Consider the following 19,952-nt stretch of genomic DNA (forward strand, 5'->3'; position numbering starts at 1 on the left):
GTTATGAAAAAGTCTTCACTAGGCTGTCCACATCAATGCCCTAATTCCTTTCTTCAACTAATGCTTTATTTAGACTTGCCTATGGCTTACAATTTTTTTCAGCATTTGGCAGACCGTGTTAGACAGAGATAATACAAAAGACAACTAACTCATTACTTGCATTGAGACAGCAATCACTGTTACTGCTATGCTCTGGCACTGCCTATACTAGGCTTCATGTGAATCAGCTTAGCTCAAAAAAACCACATTGTGTTGGGCCTGCAGTACCATATCAATATAAATATACTGCTTCTAGACAGAGGCAAATATCGCATAATACTGGGCTGTTGTGCATGCACATGATAATGTAGAGCTGATGCTATCACAGCAGTTTCTGCGCTGTGCTCCAATATGCACTGAAAATGGGAAGAATGTTGATCAAATCAATCTGTTCATCAGCCCTAAAATGGTAAGATTTGACACTGAGATTTGGGGTTTTCTCAATTAACTAGGGTCCTTGAGCATCAAAGAAGAAGCAATCCAAGTGCTGTAGTCCCGTGTTGCAATTTAATCCTTGGTTTACATGTTATTAAAAGCAAAGAAACAAAATCCCCTGTGCATTCATTTCCTTTCCTACCATAAAAAGAACATCCCCTCCTCTTTTCCAATTATGATCACCAGTACATAAATATCTATGTTGTCAAATATTATAGTTCTTGCTCTAGAACTGATAGTTTAAATCTCTGCAATTGATAAGCACCTCTGTCTACAGAATCACTGTGCCTCTAACAGGAGCAGATCTGCAGATTAGATTAAATTAGCGAACATTAAACAGATTATTTATCATTTTTGGTGTCTTTACTGGTTAGATGAGCGAACATGTGGATAGGTCTGTGAAAGAGCATATGCTCTGCTGAGGGGTGCTGGGAGACTCAAGGGACTATGTATGTCTGGAAAGGCCTGTGGTGATAGACTTCTGCAGCACAGGATTTCATGACTCACAGGAGCACATCGATACAGGAAAGATGGAGTGATAGGGCTGTGGAGCTATCAACAACAGCTCACATTGGGTACTTCATAAGATGGTGCTGCTCTAACCAACATTCTCTGTCCTTTGTTTACACAATGATCAAATTTAACAAAAAGTAAACTAAAAAGAGCAAGCTTGTTTCTCTTGTCTGTGGAATGACTCTCCTCCTATCTGCATACTTAACCAGGAAAAGATTTACGGCTTTATTTGGCCATTGACTAATGGCAGTCTCAGGAAAAAAGATTGCTTTCACAGGCTAGGCTCCTGCACCTTTGAGCGGGAGTTTGCAGATCAATGATCTTAAGGCCCTGAAGCTCAGGGCTGCAGGGAGTGGTTCAGCATGCCAAGCACCACTATTTGACACCTGCGTTTCACTGTGAGGCATTAGAAGCCATACTGTGAAGACAAGTCACCCTAACTGAGAGGGCACAACAGGCTGAGTGCTGTGTCTTAATGTGACTTGTTTGCTGCTCTTTCAAAATGAGTTTGCATCAGTGCTGCAGTACTTATACTGTTAAGAAACATGCAGTCTGATCTTCTTACCCCTCTTGAAATGAGCATGCAGATGACTAAACAGCAGAAGATGGAACAGAGATACAGCTTCTATCACTCATTACTGGTAACACAAATATTTCACCAGAGATATAGCTATTGGGTGGGCACTAACAGAACTATACTGGTGCTCACATGCTAGACACCATGGGATAAGCTCACCACGCTGATCCCCCTTGGCTTTATGAGCTGTAAAATATGTCTTCACTCAGGAGCCTTCTTATCCCTTTTTCTGTTGATGGTGGTAGCAGCAGTACTGGCTTAGTGCTTTAGTCTGCAAACTAGGGAGAGCATTTAGTTCTTCCGTCTCTTACTTCTGTGATGTTTTCAAACCAACTTTTACTAATGATTAATATAGTTAATGTTTTCTAAAGTTCTTTCCAAACCTCTCAGACACTAACTTCTGAAAAATGGAAGTTTACATTATTCCTCTGTTTTATTTATTTCTGAATAATCATAGTGTGTTAGTTCTTTTACTTTAGTCACTTCAAGGAAAAAAAAAAACAAAAATACACCACCAAAATCCAAGACCAAAACTAAACCAAAATCTTTGTCACAGAACATTTTCAACTCCTTAGTGGCTTACAAGTATTACTTAAATATCTTTTGAAATTGTTTCCTCTGGCAAAACTGAACAGAAATAAAAGAAAGGGGAAAATACTGACTACTTTGTTCTGGTTGCAGATGGTACACAGAGCATGAACTTAGTAGTCCCAGGAAACGAAAGGCTTCAAATGCTTGACCAGAGCCCACGTTATGCCTCCTTCCTAGATAGTAGTTCTCTGTCTTCCACTGGAAGGATCCATCCTAGAATGGTTTGAGTTGGAAGGGACCTTAAAGACCATCTCGTTCCAAGCCCCTGCCACGGGCAGGGACACCTTCCACCAGACCAGGTTGCTCCAAGCCCCATCCAGCCTGGCCTTGAACACTGCCAGGGATGGGGCATCCTGTGGATGGGCAACTGTGCCAGTGCCTCGCCACCCTCACAGTGAAGAGTTTCTTCCATCTAATCTAAATTTACCCTCTTCCAGTTTAAAGCCATTCCCCCTTGTCCTGTCCCTACATGTCCTTGTAAAAAGTCCCTCTCCAGCTTTCTTCTAAGACCCCTTTAGGTAGTGGAAGGCTGCTATAAGGTCTCCGCAGAGCCTTCTCCTCTCCAGGCTGAACAACTGCAACTCTCTCAGCCTGTCTTCATAGGAGAGGTGCTCCAGCCCTCTGATCATCTTCATGGTCTCCTCTTGACTTGCTCCAACAGGTCCGTGTTATTCTTATGCTGGGGGCCCAGAGCTGCAGGTAGGGTTTCACCAGAGCAGAGTAGAAGGGGAGGATCACCTCTCTCGACCTGCTGGTCACACTGCTTTTGATGCAGTCCTGGATACGGCTGGCTTTCTGGGCTGCAAGTACATACTGCTGGGTCACGTTGAGCTTCTCATCCACCAACACCCCCAAGTCCTTCTCCTCAGGGCTGCTCTCAATCCATTCTCAGCCCAGCCTGTATCTGTGCTTGAGATTGCCCTGACTCACATGCAGGACCTTGCACTTGGCCTTGTTGATCTTCATGAGGTTTGCACAGGCCCACCTCTCAAGCCTGTCAAGGTCCCTCTGGACAGCATCCCTTCCCTCCAGCATGTTGACTGCACCACACAGCTCAGTGCTGTCAGCAAACCTGCTCAGTCCCACTGCCTGTGTTGTCAACCAAGATATCAAACAGCACCAGTCCTGAGACCAACCCCTGGGTGATGCCACTTGTCACTGATCTCCACTTAGACATTGAGCCATTGACCACAGCCCTTTGAGTTTGACCAGCCAGCCAGTCCCCTTGTCCACTGAGCGGTCCATCTGTCAAATCCATGTCTTTCCAATTTAGAGACAAGAATGTTGTGTGAGATGGTGTCAAATATTTTGCACAAGTCCAGGCAGATGACATCAGTTGCTCTTCCTTTATCCACTAATGCTGTAACCCTGTTGTAGCAAGCCACCAAATTTTAAAATAAAGATGGCGTTTAAACTGTTGCTCAGTACATTGCAAACATTGTGGCTTCTGAGAGGCAGACAATTCCAGTAGCGCTTCCTGAAGAAAAACAGCAGGTCTGCTGCTGCAGCTAGGGGGTTGCTGGGTTTCTGCTGCTGCCAGGAAGTTGATTTAGGGAAGGGAATGGTCACGTGTCTCCTGAGGCTGCAGATGTTGCTGGAGTTGGGCCTTGCCATGCTTATAGGGGTAGAATTTGCAAGCTAGAGGAGTTGATCACAACCTTCTTTTGAAGTACAGAAATTGAGGATTTACCTAAAAATCATATATGTGTGTAATTGTCTGCATAGTTACCATTTAAGCCACTTGCGAAGACAGTGTTGGGAGGTGAGAGGACAGCAGAAGGATCTTTGTAGGCAGTATTCCTCAGGGAAGGTTACTCTGATCGTTCTGATGTTTGACAAGATTATTGCCATTGGAGAGCTTCAGTAGTTCAGCAGGAATCAGACCTCCTGTGGTGTCATCGTCACACAAGGTACAATAGTCACTGCTGCTGAAGGACACACTTGCTATCTCTGAAGGCTCCTGAAGCATAAGGAAGTCACCCTTGCCATGCGCTGGGTGAGAGGGGTAATTCCTTCCCATGCTAGGGTTCTCAAGGTTGGTTTTAATTATTTCAGAGATTTTCGGGCCAACTGTATCATCAGCATGGGTTTGTGCAAACAACAGTCCTAGCCTCATTTCTATCTCTTCTGCTTTTACATACCTGCTGGGGACATACTGCTGGCTTGGACCTGAAGCAAATGCAGAGTTTTCTTCTGCAGCAACCAGATTTGTGCTTTCCATAGGTTTCAAGGATATCTGGGAAATCTGTTCTTGGATGTTGAGATCAGAAACTCCATCTGCAGTCACTTTGTTTGAGTTGCTGGCCTCTTCTTTTCCAAGCTGGCTACAAGCCTCATTAGGTCCAACCCAGTCCTAGTGAAAGTATCAGTAAGTTCAGGACATTTTGCTTAGAGTTGGAATTTTTTAAATAACTGTTCTTTCCCTATGGCTTTGGCATGATAATCCAGAGGTTTCATGCAAATCTACTGGGCAAAGTAATAGGATAGAGAATCTAGTGGCTAATTTCACGGAATATACTGCAAGCTGCTTGTATAGCTTTGGCTTTGCAAAGACAGGGTGCACCTTCCAAGTTCAGCATGGATTGGGAGTGAGTCACTGGAGGGGTTTTGTTTTAAGGAAAGAGAAGCTGGACAGAAGCTCTGGTGGTGCAGCTAGTATGTGGAGGCAGGAAACTGACAAACTAAATTCCCAGGAAGACCAGAACCATGTGTCAGTAACTTTGCTCAGGAGCTAGAATGATTAATCCCAGGAAAAAAAAAAAATCCTCCCCTCAAGAACTGAGGGTCATAAGAAAGAAATGAAACTTATTTCTTACCTTAAAATTCCCATTGTGCAAATTATAGAGCGGCTGAAAGAAAGCAGCTGGTGTGGGAATGTTAAAGCAGGACAGGCTTTTTGCCCTGAAGTGAGAAAACAACACTTAAAATAAATTAAAAACAAAACCTGACAATTTTTCCGTATTCTGTCTTGATGATATAGCACACTGATTAGATGAAAGCCCCACACTTATGTTAGAAAGATTGCAGAAGCCCATTTCATATGGTTTCTGACATCTTATGCAATTGTTTGTCTGCCTCCTGTGCATGCATTTAATGTTTCTAGCCTGAAGCAGAGTCTTCAAAGTTTCTGAGGAATGGTATGTGCCACAAACTCAGTACTAGTCTATTACTCATTATATGCACTGAGCTATTTATGCGCTTCTTTAGCAACTTATTTGATCTAAACCATTGTTTCTGGAGGTGTTTTAGAGAGTTCTAGTTTCATTACATTTAGACAGAGAAATTCTGCCAGACATCCTAGTCCCTTTACTAGGGTCTATCCTGTAAAAATATTTAATCATATGGACATCATGTATTCTGTTTCTCCAAGAGCGACATGTATATGGGGCATAATAATGTATGTCAAGGCAGAAGAGAGTAAGAGGTTTTACCTTTGCTCTGCCAGCATAAAAAATTGCTGAGATGGGTGAACCAAGATTCTAGAGACACTTTTTTCCCCTGTATGTCACAAGTGGCTTAACACCGACATCAGTTTAACCATGTTTGCAGATTGCTGGTGCATGCAATTTTAATTTATCTACATGAAACTTAAAAAAAAATCCATGGGTTTAAATTTCTTTAACTGCAAAAGACCCTCAACCTTGAGCTTTAGCTAAGCTTGGGTGCCACAAAGACACTTTGGTTTCCTTAAGAATTGTGTAGTAGATCATTAACTATCATCAGCCAAGGAAACATGTCACGTCCCAAGATGTCAAAAGAGCTTTTGAAAATGATTGAGTCTGTGCAGCAGAAATAGGAAGCAAAAGGGATCTAAGGACATTTGATTTACCGTCTTCAGGGTGTGAAGATCAAGGCAAACTTACTGAACAACTGAAACATACCTTGAAGAAAACTTGCAGTTCCAAAATAAATAGAGTACAGTGCCAAAACTCAGAGGAATGAACAAGAACTGCATAGTTTTGGTATTTACATTCTTTTCAGACAGTTCTAGTACACCTAGGAAAAGAATCAGTACAAAAATAACAGATAGAAAGTCTGGAAGTCAGGATAGAATACCAAATAACCAAGCAATGCAAATGAAACAGGCTGCAAAAGACCTCAAGGAAAGTAATTTGGCTATGAAAGCTTGAATGAAGCTGGTTCTGATTTGAAAAGCTTCATTTTACCAGGTGTCTTCCTTTTTTTGGAACATGGACATGAAAAGACATGAATCAAGGTAAAACAACATTCTTTGTACCTGGTTTCTGAAACTCTGTTGTCTGGCTCCACTCGCTCCACTGACTATGGTATGAATCCTCATTTTCAGAAACTTTGCAGCGAACTCGTGCAACATAAACAATGCCACTGCGAAGCTCTGTGGCTTCAATTTCTATCTGTGGCAGTGAACTGGGTAGTGTCTTGTTCAATGCGACCTACAAAGTATTACAAAGAATTTCTGTTAACAAGGCTGGGCAAAGGGATGCTCTTTTAAATATTCTGGTTTTGTTTTCCCCCTTTACCAAATGCTCTTTTCTTGGATGCAAGAAGGGGGCATGCATGATGGTGGATGATTCCTGAACGCAGGGTTCAGGAGAAGAAGATATATTGATCTTCAGTATGGATGTTTTATATAAAATCTTTCCGCCTTGATGTGGGAAACCAGGCCAGCTTAAACAGTCAGCTGCCAGAAGGCCCCGAGCTGAGTGGCAAGGCCATTGCGCCCAAAAAGCAAGGCAGTATCAGTGTGCGCCTCATCCACTTGCCTCCCAGGACATGCTGTACTCCTTATACTGCAACTCATATTGAAGAATGTCAACGAGGTACCACGGCACACTCCACCATATCTGACACTTGCTGGCAGTGACATTCCTCTGGATGTTCAAAGGTGGATCAAGTTTTACTGCAAATAGAGAAGTAGATTTTTTCATTATATTTGGGACATGAACACCACAGAAGGAGATGCATAATACTAGACTCACCAAAGTCTTGGAAGATAAAGCTGGGTCTGAAGAGTGATACTAAGACCAGCAATATACCAAATTAGCTTACAGGGTAGGTCAGAATAGCTACAGAACTGAGATAAATTACTGGTAACTCCAATAGCCCCTGGGGATAGTCCTGCAAGCAAACAACAACTCTGGATGTCACATTCTCCTCTTCCAACATACTACTGATGTAGACAGGCTCTGAGATTTTGCATACTAGAGCATTTCTCTGAAGTACTAGGCCATGGGACATTGAATTAGATCCACACCTTTGATTCCTCATTACTTCATTTCTTAGAAAAAAAACCCACCCAACTATAAAGGCAATCCAATTGTACATTATCCATGGCACAAGAAAACATGATGCAGATGAGAAATAAGATTGAAAGATGCTCCAGAGTCAGCCCTCTCTGAAGTCCTGGGAAACTCAGAACGAAGAAACACTGGGACTACATCCTGACTGATTAAGTCCACATAGTGCACTCTCCAGGGATGACTAGTCTGGCTTGTTTACATTATTTTCACTTGCTGTCTTTGAGACACCCTTTGTTAGCTTATCAGACCTACCACAAAGCTGCTAGGCAGAGCCTCAGCTCACAGCTGCCCTGGTTCATACTTACTGTGCTTGCGGGGATTGTACTCTGGAAAGGTAATGTATGTGTGATTATGTCCAAAGAAGTTGCCTTGGAGGGAGACTCTATAACCATCTGTTTCCAAGATCTGGCTCGCTAAATGGATTGTGCAGTGGTACTGATTCTGCATGTTCTCTCTGGCAGTCAGTTTGCAGCTGGCGTTGTGGCCCTTTGACCAGAGGCTAGAAGAATAAAAGGGCTGAAAGTTTCTTTTAAGTCATATGATTAAGTGCTTTTCAGTTTATGAAAGATGGGTGGGAGCTTAGTGCAGCACCACATTCTGGAAGTGCATGAACCTCTTCAGTGCAGACCGCAGAGAAAGCAATGCTAAAGCTGGCTGGACAGCCGGGCTGAAGAGGGAGGAAGGAGACACCTTCATAACCTCACTCTGAGAGCACCAGGCCTCCCAGGTGCTGCACGCAGAGCCCAGTACCTGCCCCTGAGCCCTCTGAAAGGGGGCTCCTGCGTGTTGCTGCCAGGAAAGCAGCTGGTATAGGGGGGTAGGAGTGGGTGGACAGTTAAAGTGCACAGCACAAAGCTAACAAGTTGTACGTTAAAGCCTCTTTCGCTATGAACACACCAGTACCGATGGCAAAACATGTCAGAGGTCGGTTTGTTGCTTGCTTGTTGTTGTTGTTTTGTTTTTTTTTAATATTCACAAGCTTCAGCACAGCGTAACAGGATGAATGACAGAAAACTTCATCTTGGGGAAATAGCTCCAAAGAACAGTCTTCTAATATTAAATTATCTAATGTAGCTGGTTGTTACCAAATTTTTCTTGGTGCATGTGACCCTGCAATAAACTGGGATACCACAGTTTATCAGCTTGGCGTTTTTTTATAGATATAAAATCCAGTATCATTAAGAGTTGGGCTATTTTTGACTTTACCTTACCAGAATGTATGAGGCATCTAATGTCAGCGTGGCTTTCCCTCCTGTAACAGTTCACTAGTTATTGGTAGTCACGGCAATGTTATTACATAATCTAAACATATTCACCCCAAATTAGCACATCACAATGCCTGGTGATAGGATAATAAGCAAACTATTCACCTCGTTCCTTCTGCTAGAGGAAAAATTATTCACATAATATTCTAAGACTGTTATTAAAGCTTATAACTCACTGGACTTTCAAAATCCTTTTGTGTATATATATTAAGTCATTTAGATTAAACCACTAGGGGTTAAATTTCTAGGCAACAAGAAGCTATTAGAAACTGATGAGGCAGCTTCATGTAGGGTGGGCTCTGGCAGTGCGCAGGTGGTGGGGAGCGGAGGCTGGGACTCGGCAATGCGGGGCCAGGGACCTGCCACACCGGACCCCGGCAGCACCTGCCGGGCTGTGGGCCCACAGCAGGCGAGAGGGAGCAGCTTCCAGGGCAGCCCAGGTACGGGGTGATGGGGCAGCAGAGCTAGCCGTGCCACAGGTGCCCTGCTGGGGGGGGGGCGAAGCCCACGGCCGGGGCCCCATCTGCTCCAGTGCTGTCCTGCCTGTGCCAGCGCCGGGGCTGCCACGGACGGCTCGGTGTGCGGCTCTTACTTGGTGAAGTGCAGGTGGAAAGGTCCATTGCCCGCAGGTTCCGACGTTGCCCACATGCAGCTCACGGTAGTCACATAGTTATTCAGGCAGCTCAAGCTGCCAGGGAGCTCTGCAGAGGAAGGAGACAGAGCTGCAGTCGGGTGTCACCTGTGGAGGCCTTGCTCCGTACTTCCTCTAGCAACACCTCATCTGTCCTTCCTCAAAATGTTCTTCCTCTCTTGTACCACACTTCACTGCACGAGATGAGTCTAAGACCTGAGGGCAGGAGCCTTGGGCAGTGGCTACATGTTTCTGCTGCCCAGCTTGACCAGTATGTGCTCAGCTCCACAGGCCTGGCATTGCCAGCCAGCTGTACTGGTCCCCAGGACCTGGGAAAGGGCAGTCGCAAGATCTTGCGCTGCATACTTCAGGGGCTGTGGATGAAAAACAAGCACATGCACGTGCCTCTTCCCACAGTGGACCTGTTCCAGATCTCCTCTTACCTCTCTCTCCTCCTCCACCAAAGAGCAGCACAGCAGTAACGCACAGCTGGAGGCCCAGCTGCCACACATCTCCTCCCATCCCAGGCAGTATCTAAAATAGAACAAGTGTTAGAAGCAGTTTTGTTCGTATTTGTACCAGCAGGTTGAAGCTTTAGCTACATGCTTCTGCCAGCTCTGACACAAGCTGACCCTGACTGTCAGATGGGGCACCAATTCCGCTATACTGTTTCTTCTATAGGAGCTGCTCTCATGGCAGTAAGTAGTACTTCGCATAGGAACCCAAAGCACCAGCTGCCTGAAAGGAAATCTTTCATTCCAGCCATTTGATCAGGGGTGTGGGAGCATTCCATCTTTCCTTCCTTCTTGCACCTTTAGGCATATGGTTTATGTCAATTTAAGAGCAGCAGAGAGCCACAGTCGGTTGGAACGTTCATGTTTCCCTGTATCCTCTTTCTGACAGTAACCAAAACCAGATGCTTAGAGAAAACCATAGCAACAGAGGAAGCATAGATGTTTTTCCCTGAGAACACTTTCAGCCTCCAGACGTTTGTAGCTCAGGGGCCTCCTGGACCAGACATAATTTCTGCAGATTGAAGGCTTCTATAGATTTTTCTCTCATGAGCTTGACCATCAGCAGTAGTCATCTGCTGAAAGCCACCTACACCACAAACACTGCTGCCTGCCTTCAACGAAGTGGGGTTTTTTTGTTTGGTTTTTGGGGGGTTTTTTTTGAGTAACTGGTCTGCTGCACCTTCCCTTTCTCTTCACTAGAGGAACACGTGCTTGACTCACCGGTGTCACAAAACTTTCGAGGGAACCTTTCCTTCAAGCCACTTGGAGTTGTCCTGAACTAGTGTGAAAAGGTTCCAGTTCAGGAGCAAAAGCTGGGATAGAAATGGGTGTTCTACCCTACACATTTTTTGTTTTAGAAATTCACCCATTTCATATCTGAACAAAACTAAGACCTGTCATATTTTTCCCTCTCTCAAACACACACACACACACACACGAGAAGCTACAATTCCAGGCAGATAACCAAGTTGCTTATCTGCAGTGTGGGAATCTTGGGATCATTTTTCCTTCCCCTAAGTACTTCCTTGCCATAAAAGAAAACTCCCAAAGGCAGAAGCAGAAGGAACAGCTGATATACTCCTGGTCAAAGCCCTCACCAGGTATGTAGAATACTTAGGGCCACTTAGGTTCATTACCCCAACTTACTGAAGGGTTGTATAAGGATATTTGAAGTGTATCCTTTGCAATACAGAATGTTATCTCTCTACAAGGTTATGCTGGACTCTCTTTTTATTCAGAAATTCCATTCTGTGAATTCTTTCCTGATTAAGTTTTCATTTAAGATGGTACTTTTTATGACAAAGTTTCTGATTTCATGATTTTCCAGCAAAGTTTAATATGAAGAATCCTGACCTGATCTACTCAGGGATAGATGGTGTTTTTTTAAGATGCTTCCGGTTTGCAATATTTACTGTTACCTTAATGCAGCAAACAAGCCCAGCACCTCCGCAGGTAGTGTGCTGCTTTAAGGAGCCCACGACTCAGCCTGGAACCCAGAAAACACGGAATAAGTTTGTAGGCAGAGACTGCTAATAAGTACAGACTAAAACAGTCACTTGCAAATTAAAAAAATATTGGAGCAAAAGTGTTTGTGCTGCTTGCCCAGCATGGACACTGAACTGAGCTCTAGGGCTGGGGTAACGAGAAGCTGTGAGAAATGTTCTGTCTTGAAGGAGCTTGGCTTAGTTATTGCAAAAAGAAAAAAACCCTGGCAAATTTTGGTTGTTACAAGCTCTCTTTCAGAAGCTGGGGAAAAGGGAGAGAGAAGCGTCAGGATAGAAAACCCAACAAGTATGGCATTAGCACAGGGCCGAATGGGTACAGCCTGGCTATAGAATAAGGTCGTGGTTTCTACCCAACAAAGGGTCTGAAGCAGTTTTGAATAAGAGCAAGTGAGAAAGAGCCTACACTTAGCAAGGGTTGTGGTATTTCAATCATTAGGATTGTCTTCCTGAAGGGATTTAAGCAATCTGGTGGCTACAGCAGCAGGAGCTGGACTCCATGACCAAGAGTATTCTTCCAGTCCCAGATTTCACAAAGGTGGACAGCAGCATCCACGTATCAACCTCTTTCCTGTAATTATGCCTGCTTGTGGTGTCCCTTTTCTGAATTAAATAGTAAAATAATTACAGCATTTCAGAAACTGATCAAGAGAAAAGGAATCTTTCTGGCTTCCACTTCACCACCTCTTCATCTATGGGTTTTGGTAAATATCCTGTTTTGCTGCAGACCTTCAGAGCAGGGGTTGTCAAGAGGAAGTGTCACCATTAGCTGATTTTAGCTGAGAGAGGCTGGGAGGCATGAAGTCTCTCCTCTGCTTATCATTCTAATCAGGGTTGCATATGATCCCTGTGACAGATACAGTAAGGCTGACTAAATATGAAATAGAGTGAGCTGCCTTAAGTAGAATGATACATGTGCCCACAAGAACTTGTTCAGTCACACAAACAAACATAGGTCAAGATAACTAAACCACGCTACAGCATTTCCAGGTAATTGCTACTAGTTTGATAACACACCCACCCCAAGTTCTTTGTTCAGTTCTGCAATGTTTTAAACGTGTCAGACATTTCCTGGCTTTCCAGCTCACCTGGAAACAAATGCAGCATGTTTAAAAGCAAATCTTTGTGTTAGAAGCCTTGAACATTAGTCACAAGTAGATCATAGAACACTACATTCCAAAAGGCTTACCAGAAAATGGTTTGGGGAAATAGCGCATAACCAGCTGAACAAGATTCTGCAGTACATTAATGCAATTAAAGGAGCTAACACAGGACTGTGGATACATATCAATTAAAATAAATGTTATTGCAGCTACATGTAGCATTTGTAACACCATTATTAGTTCATTCCTTCTGTTGCGTTCCACACTTTAAACAAAAAGTTGCTGAAAAGATGAAAATGGTTCTGAAAAGGGCTATAAGAATTATTTAATCCTGGATAACTTTCCTCAGAAATGAACAATTAAAGACAACTAAATATCTTTGATTAACCAAAGGAAAGGCTAAGTAGTAATTTCAAACCACTTGTGATGTATCTTACATGGGAAGAAGATTACAGGTAAAAATATTTTATTTTTTATTCTTCTTCTTCTTCTTCTTTTCTAAATCTACCAGAAAAAGATAGAAAGAATCCAGTAGTTGGACACTGAAGGTAGATGCAGTTAGACAGAAACAAAGTGCAGAATCTGTACAAAGGGGAACTACCTTTATTGCTGGAACCTCTCGCCTAAACATGATCCAAGACATGTAGTACATAAATCTTGGTAAGGTATCTAAAAAACCAAAACCCCCAATTCTTAGCTCTGATGGCACTCCAGTGCTAGCTGCAACAGCACTATCACAGCAGCTGGGGGACTGGAAGACAAATCTACTTCCTAGCCAGCCTGCTTGATGCTTTTTTTTTTTTTTTTTTTTTTTGTACTAATGTCCAGTTTCTGCAACAGTGCTGAGTTGTGGGTGAAGGCAGAAAAGCCCTGTGAAAACTGTAGATGTGGGAGGTGTCAGAGGAAGTGAGAAGAGCCACCTTCACTCTACAGGAAAGAAAGGGACCAAATGTCGGAGCGAAAGCCCCGAAAAGTTATACCAGGCATGCTGCTGCCAGTCCAGGCGTTGGCTTAGCACTGAAAGCTGACCGGTGACCTCAGGTTCCCAAGCTGTCTCAAGCTGGTTGCAATGGTGTTTCCATCCTCTCTGTACATTTCCAGCGCAGAGCTCTTCTGCTCGAGGAAATGGGGCCTTGCAGCCACACCTTTCCCCTCCCCTCCTGTGGTTCCATCAGCTCCCTCCATTTCCCAAGAGTAATTTCAAGTCATTTTAACCAGAATTTATACAACACATTTTCTAAATGCTCTCAACTGCTGATCAACAGAAAGACAGGTGATTGCAGATTTCTGGTAATACAAATGGGTATAGCAATAGCAGTCATTCAAAGTTCTGGCTAACCCCAGATGACCTTTGCTTTTAAGAATTTCTAGGGTAAAATGAATTATTTTATATATATCCCCCTGAAAGGGGAAGTAATACAAGAAGGTGACAGCACAGTCTCAGCATGTGGGTAGCCTAGATATCATCTGGGTTTTAGCAAAGCAGAGCTTTGTGGAGACTTGGAGCGAGATTAAGGTAGCTCAAGAGAATTGCAGGCAGCACCTTCGGTGTGTAAGTAGTATGGAGGAAGGTTAGGAGGAGCTGATTTGGTGAGTGGGAGGTGGAAGCTGGCTTCATAGAAAGAGTTGACGTCTTGATAGGGAAGTGAGAGATGACAAGAGGACAAGGAGAGGCTGTCAGTGACTTTGAAAGTGGGGACAAGAAGCTTATATTTGATGTGACAAAGAAGAGAAAGAAGAATTATGCAGAGAAATTTAATGGGATCAAAGTGACAGACACAAAAAAGGACCTTTGCATCTCCAACATTTGGATGACTACAAGTAAGACAAGATCAGCTTTACAAAGGCCTGATAAAACATGAAACTGAAGTGTCATACTAGAGCATGAGCAGGGATTTTCACGTGTGCGAAAATTCTTCAACATGCCCGAGTACCCTTTGATACATGTAGTGATACTAAATGCCAGCCCACAGCAGCCAGCCAGGACTCCTAGGTTCTATCCCACCTCTGCCATCAGCTTTTATATAGAGTAGATTGTTTCATCAGTGCAGTTTTTCTTGTTGCAGCTCGCTTGTGAGGTCTGCTATGCCCACCTAAAATTCTCAGAGGAAGTCAGAAGCTTCAGGTTTTGATTTGGCAGTGTCTCTGAGCTGTTCCAAAACGTGCTCTGCTTGCTCTCCCTCTCACAGCAAGATGCAATTAGTGGTGCACAGTGGGAGCAGGCACAGCAGACACAGACCCTCAGACACTCTGTTCCCATTCCCGACATCTTAACAATTAGTCATAAGTGACCTGCTCTCCCTTGGCCATAATTCCTTCCTTTGCTTAAATCTCTCCCAGAGGCAGCACCAACAGGCTCTAAAGAAAGGCAGGACACTGACTCACACCTGTGAGGTCCAGCATGACGGACAATAGTGTGTCTGTACCAACATGCACATCCCTCCGTCTGTTAAGGTTAGCCCCAAGTGCACGTACTCCAGAGTGATCCATTGTGCACTAAGTGTGATTGTTTGTCAAGGACACTCCTTCAGCCATCCTTGCCTACAAGAAAATATTTTGTAGGTTCTTTAAGAACAATTAATAAAAGACTATCTACCTCTGGAATACCTAGGCCCCTAAGCACGTCTGACAAAGCATGTCAAGTGCACATGGTAGACTCACATGATCAGCATGTGAACGGCTGGAGAATAAGGAAAAAGTACCAAGATTCCCTTATCTGAACAGATTATCAGAGAGAAGCCCATGTAACCAGTCTTTTTCTCCGTTCATCTTTGCGTAGCCATTTTTCCACAATCTGATGCTCATGAACTGCTACGTACTTTTGCATTTGACAGACTTGGGATCCCAGAGGCTGAAAAAAAACTGCTACAAAGGATGACTAAAGCAACAAAGTGATATTCATACAGACACACACACATAAAATATATGTATATACATGTATTTACATGCGTTAAAAAAGCATATTTTTGTCTGCACAGTCCCAAACACTGGGATCTATTTCAGTCAGATTCATTTACACTGATCTCTCTCAGTCAAAGAGGAGCACATGAAAATCATTTGTTCAAGATGGTGCTTCCTTCTAGCGCAATCTGTACCAGAATGAACGTAACAGTGTGGGTTTGTGCTCAGCAGACTAGCAGGACAAAAGCGCAAAGACCCTTCTGGTGATTTTATTGCTCTAGGTTCCTAGCACAAGAAACAATATAGAATTCCACATCTAGGTAAAGAAATTATTTTTCAATATCTTAGCTCGGTAGATTTATCCTATCATTATTTACTGTGACGCATAGCACAGAAATATGTTAAACTGTCTTACCAGCTCAAAGGAAACTTCACTTTATGCACTGCTTCTATCCCTTGATAGTTAGGTTGTGTGGTTTGATGATCAGGCAGTAGCAGCAGCAGCATAATAAAGCAGAGCTTACTGTGCCCGATTTTAAAGATAATCTCAAGAACCAATGAAAAACTGTTCAGATCATCAGATTGAGTTCAAGTAGCTGCATCTGCAATTACTCATGAGTGATGGAGAAACGGAGGAATTTCTGTTAAAGAGTTAACACTTTAAAAGCCAAGTAATTTGCTGAATATGAAAGTACCTTCTTGCAACATTTATATAAAAAAGGCAAACAGAAGAGCTCCCTAAGTGACTTAAAGCCATCTCCTAGCCCTATCTGGATGTGAGGAGAGACTGATTCCACCCACGGCCTCTCCCAGCTGTGCTCAGACACCCGAGGCATCCCTGAGCTGCCCTGTCCTGTACTTCCTCCACGGGCTGCTGCTGCACCGTGCTCAAAGGGGAGCTCTGGAAGCAGAGGCAAACAAGCCCCACAGTGCTTCCATGCCCAAATCCTGGAGTGTGTAAGGCACAGATCTTTCCATACCCAGCTCCAACACTGCAGGGGTAGTGTTACCATCAGGGTCCATCAAGTCAGTCACACGCGCAGGTCTAGTGGCAGAGAACGGGAGAGAGGCAGGCAAAGCACAGGCTGAACAACAGTCCACCAGCATCAGCTTTAGGGCCAAAAGACAGGAAGACAGGGCCCATGCAGGAATGAAGACAGACATTTCCAAACTGGTACTACAGACTGAGATACGCTGCTTCTCCCAACACCTCCTTTTGGGCCTTCCCCATCCAGTAAGACTTCTCCCAACTCCCACGAGGCCTCAGTTACCTGTCTAAATGGGTATGACACATAACTTATGGTTACCACAATCCTGGACAGGAGCAGAAACAGAAAGCTCCTAAAATGCAGGCAGCCTTCAGAGTATCATGTAAGTAATACTTGCTGCCTCAGAGCTGTCCAGATGCCTGAGCTGCCTGCTGCAGGAGCAAACATCTAGTCTCATGTAGAGACAAATTATACCCCTGCACCTTCCCAGCCTACTGCCACAGGCCACCATAAAGATGCCACGGCCATGTAAGACCCACAGCTTTTACCATGTTCTGCCTACAGGGCAGACAGGAAAAAAAAAATTCAGTAAAAGAGTTCAGCAGCAGTTTTGCTCAAATGGCAAAGCACAAACTTCTTTTCCCAGTTTCCTTTCATATGACTGTTCCAAAATACAGAGCAGTATGCCAGACAAGAACATCACAGCTGTCTGCAAGTTGCCTTTTTTCATGCTTCCCCCCTACCCCAAGTGCCACTCAGCCCAAAGGCCATTAACAGAACTTCTGCTCTCCAAAGGCCACCAGATCCTTCTTTCATGTTTTCTAGGAACCATAGAACCCGTTCACACCTGTCCGGCAATTAGCTTCCATGAGGTGAACATTGTTTCTCAACAGATGATTTGCTTTAAGTTGCATCTACCTTAAGCTTTTGTTTGCTTGTTTTGTTTTTTGGGTTTTGGTTGGTTGGTTGGGGTGATTTGTTTTTTCCCCCAAAGTGCTCCATTTGGATAGACACCCGCTGTTTGTCTACTGTCAACCCTGGACTGAATGCATATGCTTTACTATCTCCTCTGGCTATGGCTCACTACAGAGGCGAACACAGTAAGGGACAGAAGCATCCCATTACAGTAGAAGCTACTGGGACATGCAGCACTTGCTGTGTTTGTGCTGCATTCCTTGGCTTGTACAATGATGCACATTTTTGAGCCTATACAGACTCAGACTCATATAGACTGGGATTTCTGTGTCTACCTGCTTCAGTGCTTGGCTAGTGAACACATTGTTAGTCCATCAGAGTGGATGATCTGTGCTATAATCCAAGACCACTTCTGTATTCCAACCATGCTGTCACTCAAGAATCTGTGAGATCTGACCTCCCTCCTGTCCTCTGCTCATCAAGTCCCCCAGTAAAAGGACACCGTTCTGGTCACTGCAACACCTTAAGTCCACTATCATGTCCCTGACTGTTGTGAATACTGCACAATGCACAGCAGACCACAGCCATCTAAAGCCTTTGTCCACATGGGTGGTGCTGCTGGCATCTTCTTACTACCTCATTCCACTGCTCAGTGCGTGACTAACCTCACCTTGGCAAGGTGGCTAAAGCCACCGCTCCTGCTGTGTGCTCAGGTAACCAGGCGATCTAAGCAGACTCCTCCGCAGTAAAGGGCTTAAGCAGCATATTGCAAACTCTGTTCTTTTAAGCAGGCTGCTTGGCCAAGCACTTAAACATCAAATGCCTTTACCACGCTCATGATCATAAACAACGCAATCACAACTCCTTCCTGTGCTTCACGTGGCTATTCAGGAATCTGCCGTGGTGGGCTACTGTGAGTAAGGCCTTTAGAGACGGCTTGTTTGAAAGCTGCGGAGGCCTCCCAAAAACTGACAAAATATGACTTGCAATACTACCAACAGCCCTAGCATTCCTGGGGAAACAGTTTTTCTAAATTAGATATTGCTAGGTCAGGGACATTTGCAGTTTGCTCCTGGGAGCCACAGAAAAAAAGCCCACCTCAAACCCCTCCACATTCACAGTATCAACAACTCATTGGCCAGAAGCTTAATGGTTACGGCTTACTTCAAAGGGAACAGTTGCCCTTATTTTAATATCCTTACAGCACATATCAAAGCGAGCTCTTCTCTGCCCGTGAAGTCTGCCTCCGATGGTGACCGGAGGCAGCTTCTAGCCCAGAGTAGCACCAAACCACCACCTACCAGCTGCGCAGCGAGGTAGTGTTGCAGTAACAGGAACAGCTCCTCCTGGGAGGAGCAGTCCTGGGGCCAACCATGCTAACAGAAACGAGGAGTGCACAGAACCGAGATGCAAAGGCCCTAGAAAGAGAGGCAGGTTTTCCCTCCTCCCTTAAGCAGCCTGGGGCCAGTTACCACAATGTTGTTTCTGAAGCGCAAATAGCTGCAAGCTGAAGCTGCAGAAGACTCTGCTACAAACTACCAGTGATGCTTTTGCCCAGTGCACACTTGTAGACATGAGCACGATGCAATCAGCCCTTGTTAGACAGTGCGGGGCAGGCTCAGCTCATAGGGAAGGGAGTGGAGCCGGCCCGATCCTCTGCTCCCTCGGGGAGGGCATGCAGGGTACTCGCGACACAGAAGGAAGGATGCATAACCACGCTAAGACAACACCCTCCATGACTTATCACAGAAGATGGCAAGAAAAATTAAAAAAAAGGAAGGAACCAAAAAGCTGGTATCTTGGAGCAGTGCCTAGGAAGCCTCTGAGCTAGGGGTATACTGAAGGAGTAATAACAACATGGACAAAGCTAAGCCCTGTAGGTTCAAAACCAATGCAGCAGAGACCACGGCTGTTCTAACAATCAAACCAGGGGTGTGGATGCACAAAAAACCTCCCCAGCACTCACCTGTGAGAGAAGCAGCCTCTCTTCATTACAGTGCTCCCTCGTTTAGGGAGCTGTGGGGTTGGCTAAAGTCTTGGGCAAGAGATGGGGGAGAGGGAAGAGAGTTTTTTGGTATCACAGCAACAACAGATTGTTACTGCACTGGAAACATACATCATTCACCAAAAGGTTCTCTCAGTATAAGATCTTCTGGAGCCAAGCAGCCCATGGGTTAATAGCACTGTGCCTACATAAGATGTAGGTCTTCACCTTCAATATCAGCATTACAGTAACTTTTAAAGACAATTATCCTAAACAGAGATGTCAGAGGGAAACATATTCACAGTTACAGCGCAAATAGCAGTTTCGTGGTTGGCTTTATTGGCTAGCAGAAACCACTCAAAATTTGTGCTACTGACCTGTTAACTGCAGCAGACCAGGTCCAAGGCAGAAGATGGAGTTGCAGGCACATCCAGGTAGCAACAACATTTTTGAAATTCCTGCATATTCTAAAAGTCACTCAATGTTTCAGTGAAAGTGCTTGGAAAATGCTGGAAAAGATGCTAATTCAGTAGAAAGCCCTAGTAGCAAGAGTTTGCCTGAAATTATATGTGTTTTGAAGACTTTTCACTTCCAGACTCCACCTGCAAAGGCAAAGTCTTTCTGAAACCCGAGTTGTTTGGTCTCTTGGATGCACAGTCCTGTGATGATTATAGGAGAAATTGGTTTTGATCATACCCCATGGACAGGGCTAG

At 44.3% G+C, this 19,952-nt stretch overlaps 1 protein-coding gene and 1 long non-coding RNA gene across 2 annotated transcripts; one reads left to right on the plus strand and one right to left on the minus strand.

Moving 5' to 3' along the window:
- Positions 1–527: 527 nt before the first annotated feature.
- LOC106630798 (interleukin-9 receptor-like) lies at positions 528–19,431 on the minus strand. Its single transcript, XM_027811700.2, has 9 exons — positions 11,264–19,431; positions 9,774–9,864; positions 9,292–9,400; positions 7,740–7,933; positions 6,898–7,034; positions 6,393–6,567; positions 6,037–6,151; positions 4,972–5,056; positions 528–4,508 (listed from the first exon to the last, which is right to left on the minus strand). Exons 2-9 carry the CDS (start codon positions 9,850–9,852, stop codon positions 3,957–3,959), a joined length of 1,446 nt encoding a protein of 481 aa, XP_027667501.2. The 5' UTR covers positions 9,853–9,864; positions 11,264–19,431; the 3' UTR covers positions 528–3,956.
- Positions 6,444–8,567, plus strand: LOC129735980 (uncharacterized). Its single transcript, XR_008732024.1, has 2 exons — positions 6,444–6,574; positions 6,905–8,567. It is a non-coding gene; the product is annotated as an uncharacterized LOC129735980 (long non-coding RNA).
- Positions 19,432–19,952: the final 521 nt, after the last annotated feature.

Source organism: Falco cherrug, chromosome 4 (assembly GCF_023634085.1).
Source record: "Falco cherrug isolate bFalChe1 chromosome 4, bFalChe1.pri, whole genome shotgun sequence".
Lineage (NCBI taxonomy): Eukaryota > Metazoa > Chordata > Aves > Falconiformes > Falconidae > Falco > Falco cherrug.